At 36.6% G+C, this 8,705-nt stretch overlaps 2 protein-coding genes across 2 annotated transcripts in view; one reads left to right on the top strand and one right to left on the bottom strand.

Annotated features, from left to right (window-relative positions):
- The window catches only part of LOC131005079 (plasma membrane ATPase 4-like), a 4,941-nt gene extending 107 nt beyond the window's left edge, over window positions 1-4,834 (top strand). The window contains exons 1-14 of the mRNA XM_057931885.1: window positions 1-198; window positions 791-1,009; window positions 1,097-1,234; window positions 1,312-1,626; window positions 1,697-2,023; window positions 2,097-2,216; window positions 2,290-2,412; window positions 2,495-2,599; window positions 2,702-3,011; window positions 3,097-3,611; window positions 3,694-3,867; window positions 3,937-4,119; window positions 4,191-4,372; window positions 4,466-4,834. The exon at window positions 1-198 is cut by the window's left edge and continues 107 nt beyond it. Coding sequence (XP_057787868.1) covers window positions 151-198; window positions 791-1,009; window positions 1,097-1,234; window positions 1,312-1,626; window positions 1,697-2,023; window positions 2,097-2,216; window positions 2,290-2,412; window positions 2,495-2,599; window positions 2,702-3,011; window positions 3,097-3,611; window positions 3,694-3,867; window positions 3,937-4,119; window positions 4,191-4,372; window positions 4,466-4,562 — 2,856 coding nt within the window. The 5' untranslated portion in view covers window positions 1-150 and the 3' untranslated portion in view covers window positions 4,563-4,834. The remainder of the gene's footprint in view (window positions 199-790; window positions 1,010-1,096; window positions 1,235-1,311; window positions 1,627-1,696; window positions 2,024-2,096; window positions 2,217-2,289; window positions 2,413-2,494; window positions 2,600-2,701; window positions 3,012-3,096; window positions 3,612-3,693; window positions 3,868-3,936; window positions 4,120-4,190; window positions 4,373-4,465) is intronic.
- A 2,778-nt stretch (window positions 4,835-7,612) lies between these two features.
- Window positions 7,613-8,482, bottom strand: LOC131005088 (ethylene-responsive transcription factor ERF003-like). The gene is made up of 2 exons (XM_057931896.1): window positions 8,208-8,482; window positions 7,613-8,107 (listed from the first exon to the last, which is right to left on the bottom strand). The coding sequence occupies exons 1-2, from the start codon at window positions 8,288-8,290 to the stop codon at window positions 7,759-7,761; spliced, it is 432 nt and encodes a 143-aa protein (XP_057787879.1). The 5' UTR covers window positions 8,291-8,482; the 3' UTR covers window positions 7,613-7,758.
- Between the last annotated feature and the right edge of the window lie 223 nt (window positions 8,483-8,705).

Genomic DNA, 8,705 nt, shown 5'->3' with positions numbered 1-8,705 from the left:
CGATTTTGTTTTCAATGATGAAGAAATGTGTTCACCTCATATTATTTGAAGTGAATTTGATGCTCTCTTGGTAAGAGTTTCAAGTTTAAGTTTTAGAGAGAAAGTGATTAATAGATAGGGACACGACGTACAGCGGAAGAGATCGAAAAGATGGCGGGCATTAGTTTGGACGAGATCAAGAAGGAGAACATTGATCTGGTAATGTTTTTCTCCGATTTGATTTTGTTATTTTAGTAATTATGAGAATTTGGTTATTGGATTGGATTTTGATCAATTGTTTATAACAGATTTAGTGTATATTTTCGTCATGCAAAAAATGTTGTTATTCTGCATGTTGGTTTTGATTTGAAAGTTCGTATTCTGGTATTCTTTAAATCAAAGTTTTTTTATATTCAATATTGTATTTCTAGATTGATATATTGTTTTCGAAACTTTTACGAAGATATTTTGAGTTGAATTTGGATTTGATAAAGCTATTTGTGGTGTATATTTTTGTTTTGTTTGGTGTGTTTGTGAGAACTTTGTTTTTTTTAATACATATATAATCGGTAATTTAGACACTTTTTTCACTCAACTTTTCAAAATCTATTTGCATTATGTATTTGCTATAGTTTATAGTTACATGATTAGTGTGTTTATGTGTTTGAAGCAAGTTGAAAAACAATCATAAATGGGCGAATTGTGGTAGTTTTGTTCTTATTTATAACTAGTTGAGACATTGTTTTTCTTTCTTTCTTTTATTTTTCAATGAAATTTTAATTAATCTGTCAAATTCTTGTGGGAATTTCAGGAACACATACCTTTGGAAGAAGTGTTTGCTCAACTACAATGTTCGAGGGAGGGATTGACGTCGACGGAGGCTGAAAAGAGGCTCCAAGTATTTGGGCCAAACAAGCTAGAAGAGAAGACAGAGAGCAAGCTTTTGATATTCTTGGGGTTTATGTGGAATCCCCTTTCATGGGTTATGGAGATTGCTGCTGTGATGGCCATTGTTTTGGCCAACGGAGATGTGATCCCTTAATCTATAATTAAACTACTATTAGATTGTGAAGAATGTGATGTGTGATTTGCTGACTCAAAATTGTTCGATTTTCAGGGCAAACCACCGGATTGGCAGGATTTTGTTGGAATTATGTCATTGTTGATCATCAACTCCACCATTAGTTTCATCGAGGAGAACAATGCAGGCAATGCTGCAGCAGCTCTCATGGCTGGCCTTGCACCCAAGACTAAGGTAATCTGCATATCTCAAATTGGTTTTGGTTTACATGAGTGATCTTAATTATAACCACATTTGTTACTCAAATTAAGGTATTGAGAGATGGAAAATGGAGTGAGCAAGAAGCCGCCATCCTTGTGCCTGGAGACATAATTAGCATCAAGTTGGGAGACATTGTCCCAGCTGATGCTCGTCTCCTCGAAGGTGATGCTCTCAAGATTGATCAATCCGCACTCACTGGTGAGTCGTTGCCAGTCACTAAGAACCCCGGGAGTGAAGTCTTTTCTGGTTCAACCTGCAAGCAAGGTGAAATTGAGGCTGTCGTCATTGCCACCGGAATCAATACTTTCTTTGGAAAGGCAGCACATCTTGTCGACAGCACTCAGAACGTCGGCCACTTCCAGAAGGTTGTGCATTTTCATTGTTCTTTGCACTAGGCTTGGTATGATGTGTCTAACTTTCAAGTGATTGGTTTAGGTGCTTACTGCCATCGGTAACTTCTGCATCTGCTCCATTGCTGTTGGTATCATCATTGAGCTTGTAGTTATGTACCCAATTCAGCATAGGAAGTACAGGAGCGGAATTGACAATCTGTTGGTCCTTCTCATTGGAGGAATTCCTATTGCCATGCCAACCGTGTTATCTGTAACCATGGCCATCGGATCCCACAGATTGTCGCAGCAGGGTGCTATCACTAAGAGGATGACGGCCATTGAAGAAATGGCTGGTATGGATGTTCTCTGCAGTGACAAAACTGGGACCCTCACTCTAAACAAGCTCACTGTCGACAAAAATCTAATTGAGGTTGGTTGATAAATCATTAAATTAATGTCTAGGATTGACATACAATGCTCTAACCACGAGAACTCTGGTGCAGGTATTTTCAAAAGACGCTGACAAGGATCATGTGATCCTTCAGGGAGCTAGAGCATCGAGGGTGGAGAATCAGGACGCAATTGATGCTTGCATTGTTGGAATGTTGGCTGATCCCAAAGAGGTATATTTATAATTCTATCGATTATCATTTTTGGTTCAACATTTGTTTGATTTTTGCCATATTGTTCTTCCAGGCAAGAGCAGGGATTACTGAGGTGCATTTCCTTCCATTCAATCCTGTGGAGAAGCGTACTGCTATTACTTATATTGACAGTAGTGGAGATTGGCACAGAGTGAGCAAAGGTGCTCCTGAACAGGTAATTTATCTTGTTGTTTACCAGGGTTACTGCTTTCTTCTTTGCATAATCTTTTGCCTCAACTGTTAATCTATTTGCCTAGATCATTGAACTCTGTAACCTCAAGGAAGACGTAAAGAAGAAAGCTCTCTCGATCATTGACAAGTTTGCTGACCGTGGACTTCGTTCTTTGGCTGTTTCAGAACAAGTAAATCTTTGTGGTTTAAGTGTACATACATATATATACTTAGTGTGAAGTTAGAAAGTAGAACTAAAACCTAAATGGTGATGTTTGTGATTAATTTTTCAGACCGTACCAGAGAAGACCAAGGAGGGTGCTGGAAGCCCATGGGTGTTTACAGGTCTCTTGCCTCTTTTTGATCCCCCGAGACACGACAGTGGGGAGACAATCAAGCGTGCTCTTCATCTTGGTGTCAACGTTAAGATGATTACTGGAGATCAGCTGGCTATTGCCAAGGAGACTGGCCGAAGGCTTGGAATGGGAACGAACATGTATCCTTCGTCCTCACTTCTCGGACAGCACAAGGATGAAGCAATTGCCAACCTTCCTGTTGAGGAGTTGATTGAGAAGGCTGATGGATTTGCTGGAGTTTTTCCTGGTTTGCCCCATAATTTATTAAAATTTTATGCACATTTACTATCTAAGCTACTGTGTATTAACTCCTCAATTCAATTATGACACAGAACACAAATACGAGATTGTGAAGAAGTTACAAGAAAGGAAGCATATTTGTGGAATGACAGGAGACGGAGTGAATGATGCCCCAGCTCTAAAGAAGGCCGACATTGGCATTGCAGTGGCCGATGCTACTGACGCTGCGAGAGGTGCATCGGACATAGTCTTGACTGAGCCGGGATTGAGTGTCATCGTGAGCGCAGTGCTAACGAGCAGGGCCATCTTCCAGAGGATGAAGAACTACACGATCTATGCAGTTTCCATTACCATTCGTATTGTGCTTGGTTTCATGCTCCTTGCACTCATCTGGAAGTTTGATTTCTCGCCTTTCATGGTTTTGATCATCGCAATCCTCAACGACGGAACCATCATGACCATTTCCAAAGATAAGGTGAAGCCATCGCCTATGCCTGACTCGTGGAAGCTAAGGGAGATTTTTGCCACTGGGATTGTGTTTGGCACTTACCTTGCAGTAATGACTGTTGTTTTCTTCTGGGCTGTTCAAGAATCTACTTTCTTCACGGTAATGCATTGTCATCCTCTTCTCTGTTACAATCATGCGTACTCACTATATGAATTCCTATTAACATTTATGGTTGTTTTAGGATAAATTTGGTGTGAGACCAATCAAGGACCATTACCATGAGCTCAACTCGGCCGTATATCTTCAAGTGAGCATTGTGAGTCAGGCTCTCATCTTTGTGACTCGATCAAGAAGCTGGTCTTACATAGAACGCCCCGGTCTTCTCCTCGTGTTTGCTTTCCTAGTAGCTCAGTTGGTAAGTCACTTAACCATTATTGCAATCCTTGTGGCCATTCATTCAACACTGATTGTGTTTAACACACAGATTGCAACTTTGATTGCTGTGTATGCAAACTGGGAGTTTGCAAGAATCAAGGGCATTGGCTGGGGTTGGGCGGGGGTGATCTGGTTATACAGCCTCGTCTTCTACATCCCTCTCGACATGTTCAAGTTCATAATCAGATATGCTCTCAGCGGCAAAGCCTGGAAGAACATGATTGACAATAGGGTAAACTACATTTAAATCTTCTCCCATCAAACCAAACACACACGTAACTAACTTGAATTCATCTTGTGCAGACGGCCTTCACGTCCAAGAAGGACTATGGCAGGGGAGAAAGGGAAGCGCAATGGGCAATGGCGCAACGCACTCTCCACGGCCTCCAAGCTCCAGAGAGTTCCGACGTCTTCAAAGACAACAACAACTACAGAGAACTCTCCGAGATAGCCGAACAAGCCAAGAAACGGGCTGAAGTTGCAAGGTAAGACAAACATTTTACTTCACTTGTTTAAGAACCTGACACTTATTGAGCTTAACTTTGACAAGATAAATTAATTTGTTGGTGAACTATCAGACTTCGGGAGCTCCACACCCTCAAGGGGCACGTTGAGTCCGTGGTCAAGCTCAAGGGTCTCGACATTGAGACGATACAGCAGAATTACACAGTGTGAGAAGAAGAAGAGAGAGCGAGAGAGAGAGTGGAATGCAGTGGAGCTGTGCAGATGCTGGAATAAAGGGGGAGGAAACAATAGAGAGGTAGAAAAACTAGAGTTGATTCATTGTTTTTGGTGCAGTAGTGCTTAATTAACACACACTGCAATCTTTTTTCCAGTTTATGTTAGTTTTGCAAGGTTGAATAATAGCGCACGCTGAGCGATTAATTGGGCCAGCAGTGATGTATTCTTTCTTCTTGATCGATGTGTTTTTAATGCTGTTTATGAGATTAATTTTTGCAATCTTCTGAGTTTCTTAGTTTTCATGCTCATATTTCCTTTCTTCCTTTTTTTTTTTGGAAGCAACGATTTTTTCCGAGGATTTGTTACAATTCTCTATGTTTTGGTTGTGTTGGCATTTTTTTTTTTGATTTATGAAATATGATGATTTCTTTAGATTGCACTTAATTTGGTTGCGAATATAGGAGTATTAAAGGTGGCAGTTAATCATTTGACAAAATATAAAATATGTAGTAATTATTTTAGTTATACACCATCTATCATTTGTTCGTATGTTAGAGCTTATTATGTGTTTGTTCAAAAAACTTGAAATGAGACACACTGTTTGAAGAATGTTATACTAGTGAGTAGTGATATAAAACGGAAAGTAAGAATCTAATTAAATAATTCCAACTTAATAATATTAACTAAAAACTGAAAAACAATAATATTCTCATGATACAGATGCAATCTATGTATATTAAATGTACGTACCAAGAAAATTGAGAAACAAAACTGAAAATTTTGAGAGTGGTATGCCACAAAAGGTTGAAGTAATTTTTATATCTTTTTATTTAGTTTTCATTATTAAAATTAAATGTTGAGATAGGTTTAGAAACATTGGATCAAAAAGTGAAAAGCAAAAGTTAAGAAGGAAAGAATTACTCCAAGGGCATTAATGGTGCAGTTTGCAGCAGCTGTTATGTGATAATAATTTTGATATGTAAAGTAAATAGAAGACTTTTGAGAATGTTCCTCAATCAATCATCATCCATTATGAGCCTCAATTCCCACAAATCTCTTTCACACTCATGTTATCTAAAAACCTTTATTTTTGGAAAGTGTTGGATCTCATCAGATCAGATCAGATCCTCTACAATATATTCTTATGTGTGGTGTACATATCGAAAGAGTTGAACTTGCATGCCTATTTAGATATTGTTACAAGAGAAGTTTTGTGTATATATATTATAGATATTATTATAAGAGAATTTATGTGTATATATTATAGGGGTTATTGTAAAAAAATATCCTAAATTTTTCAAATTTTTGGGTTATCTCATGATTTTTTTTTTGCTAAAAAAACAAATGAATTTAAGATTGATTCATAATTCATAATTGTTCCAGAACTTACAATTTGGCCCAAATCCAATCTGATGTGATGTGGTAGTTAGAATGGCCCGCATGTAATGAAAATCATCCTAAAAACTTTTTTTAGTGCAATTACCTTTAAAATATATCCAGCTCGAATACTTTTTAGGGAGATTTTCATTACATATTGACAATTCCGACTTTTACATCAAATTTGATATGGGTCAAATTGTAAGTATTGGATGATTCTGAATTAATCTTAAATTAATATATTTTCTAGAAAAAAAAGTCATGATATAAATAAAAAAATTAAAACTTTGGATATTTTTCGACATTAATCCATGTATTATATGTAACGTAAAATTAGGATTGGAGACATGAAATGATACGGATAGACTCTTTTCTTTCTAATTCAATTGTGGGAGCTAGTAAGTATGAGAAAATGGAGAATGTGTGATTAGGGTGTTAACCGATTGATTTAGTTAAGAGCATCTACAGCAAGGCTCGCAGAACGGGTACGTGTCCGGCCTGCACGAGCTTTGCACCGATGTCGATTGGGGGGATAGAGAGGAAACGCGTGAAGTCGTCGGACCAGTCTGGAAAAAGAAAGAAAAAAATTGCAAATAAAATTGGGAGGTTGGCGACGATGGTGGAAATGGCAGAGATATCGACGAATTGATTGGGAAAACTATTGAACTTGAGTTTATAGTAGTAGGAGAAGGAAGGTGGGATTTTTGGGGGATCTGAAGACCGAAAGAGACAATGAAACGATGGGTTCTCGCTTTCTGGAAAGAAATAGTAGTATATTCCTAGTGTTGGCGGCTTTTTTTTTTTTTTTTGCTCCATAGTGAATAGAAATTGTGAGTTATTTTTATTACTTTCTCGGTCCAAAATTTTTTTTTTGGGCGTCTTATTTATAATTTCTCAATCTAAAAATAAAAATAATTTATTTTATCTACTCTCTCTATCTCTCTCTTACTTTTTCACTACCCTTTTTATCTCTCTCTTTATTTACTTTATCAACTCCATTTTTTTGGGACATTATTATTGAAACGAAGGGAGTATTTTTTTTTCAATTTTAGTTTTATTTTATTTATATACACAAACTCCTCTAGTTGACTTGAATTCCCAACTTATTTTAATGTAATTTTTATTTTTGATTAATGTTTTTTTTAAATGAGAACTATATGTTACGAAATTTGAAAATGAGTATTATATGTTACGGAATTTGAAAATGAGGTCTATAACTTTCAATTTTTACATTTACACTCCTATTTCGGGCCATGATGAAAGTTATAATCCTCATTTTGATGTATTAAATATGAGTATAAATGTAAAAAATGTAAGCTATAGTCCTCATTTTCAAATTTCGTAACATATAGTCTTCATTTTTAAATTTCGTAACGTATAGTCCTTTTCTTGGAAAACACTAAAAGTTACGGTCCTGTTTTAACAATTAGCTCTACAATATGGGTATTTTTTTTTCAATTTTTCTCTAAAAAAAATTCTCTTTAAATTAATCTCTAATTTATTTTCCCTCATTTTTTACAAAATAGAATTTTACTCTCTTTTATTCATTTTTTTTATTCCAAAAGAAATAATATTATCACATAAAAAAATGAAAGAATAATATTATTTTTTATTAGAGTGAAGAGAATGAATGTTAAAGAGTACTAAAATTCTCTTTTCATAGAAAATTAGAAAAAAGAATATTACTCATTTTCTCACGATAAATTTTCAATAAAAGAGAACACATTCATAAAGTAAAATAGTATGTGACCAAAAGTCATGAATTTACATGCCACAATTTTTGAGGTGGAGGTAGCGTGGGAGTCGGTTTTGATTATTGTTGAGAAGATGAATTTCCCACAGCGGAAGAAAGCTCAAGTGAACCATAATAAAGCAACTCATTAATCATCTGCTCTATGTGGTGATGATCATCAGATTTGAGTTCCTGCAGAAATTCCATGTCGTGTGGTTGGACAGCCGGTTTGTTGGGTTTTGAGAGTGATGTGATGTGGCATTTGTGGAGCTTGGCCATTAGAGTTGGTGAAAGAAGCTTAGTCGAGGAAGAGGAAGAGGAAGAGAAGTTTGTCCGAGCTCTGGAGCCACACATGATCCTTGCAGCCTCATCGTATGCCTTTGCTGCATCCTCTGCTGTTTCAAACGTCCCCAGCCATATTCTTGTCTTTCTGCAAACCTAACACCATGTCACTTCACCAATTCGATAGGAAACAGGAAATGTAATATGCAAAATATATAGCAAAAATTAGAAGAGAGAAGATTGATTACAGCAATGGGTGGCGGATTTCGGAAACCCAAGAGCCCCAGTGGCGCTGGCGTACGCCGCGGTAACGCTGCTGAGGGCGGCCCATGCTAATGCTGAATCAAAGCAGATGGATCGATTAATTCACACCAAATTGCAGGAATTTATGTGCGGCCTTCACCTGCCAATCAAATGCTTGCTGGCTTTGCCTTGGCAGTTGGCCCCACACACCTCCAATTCAATATTATATAGTCTTTTAGGATACATTTATCATTCGTTATTTTTATTCTCAAAATTACCATCTTTGCAATCTCACTCATTTAATCGGATATAAATCAAGTAAAATTAACTTAAATGATAAAAATAATTAAAGATCTTAAGATATTTCAAAGTTTCAATCCATCTAAGTAAATAAGGAATTAAATTTAATATTTTTATTTATTGAAATTAATCCTCAAATGTAAACGCTCCCATTGTATAAGCAATCATCAAGACTAATTATAAAAAACAAAGGCTTCGTTAAT

The sequence above is a fragment of the Salvia miltiorrhiza genome, chromosome 1 (assembly GCF_028751815.1).
Source record: "Salvia miltiorrhiza cultivar Shanhuang (shh) chromosome 1, IMPLAD_Smil_shh, whole genome shotgun sequence".
Taxonomy (NCBI): domain Eukaryota; kingdom Viridiplantae; phylum Streptophyta; class Magnoliopsida; order Lamiales; family Lamiaceae; genus Salvia; species Salvia miltiorrhiza.
Note: the sequence above shows the minus strand (reverse complement) of the source record. Positions and strands in the feature narration are given on the sequence as shown.

Excerpts from the sequence above, each read along its gene's own strand:
- LOC131005088 (XM_057931896.1), bottom strand. The coding sequence starts at position 8,290 with ATGGGCCGCCCTCAGCAGCGTTACCGCGGCGTACGCCAGCGCCACTGG. Across the intron at positions 8,108-8,207 it reads GAAATCCGCCACCCATTGCT|AAAGACAAGAATATGGCTGG; the intron begins GTAATCAATCTT and ends TTAGGTTTGCAG.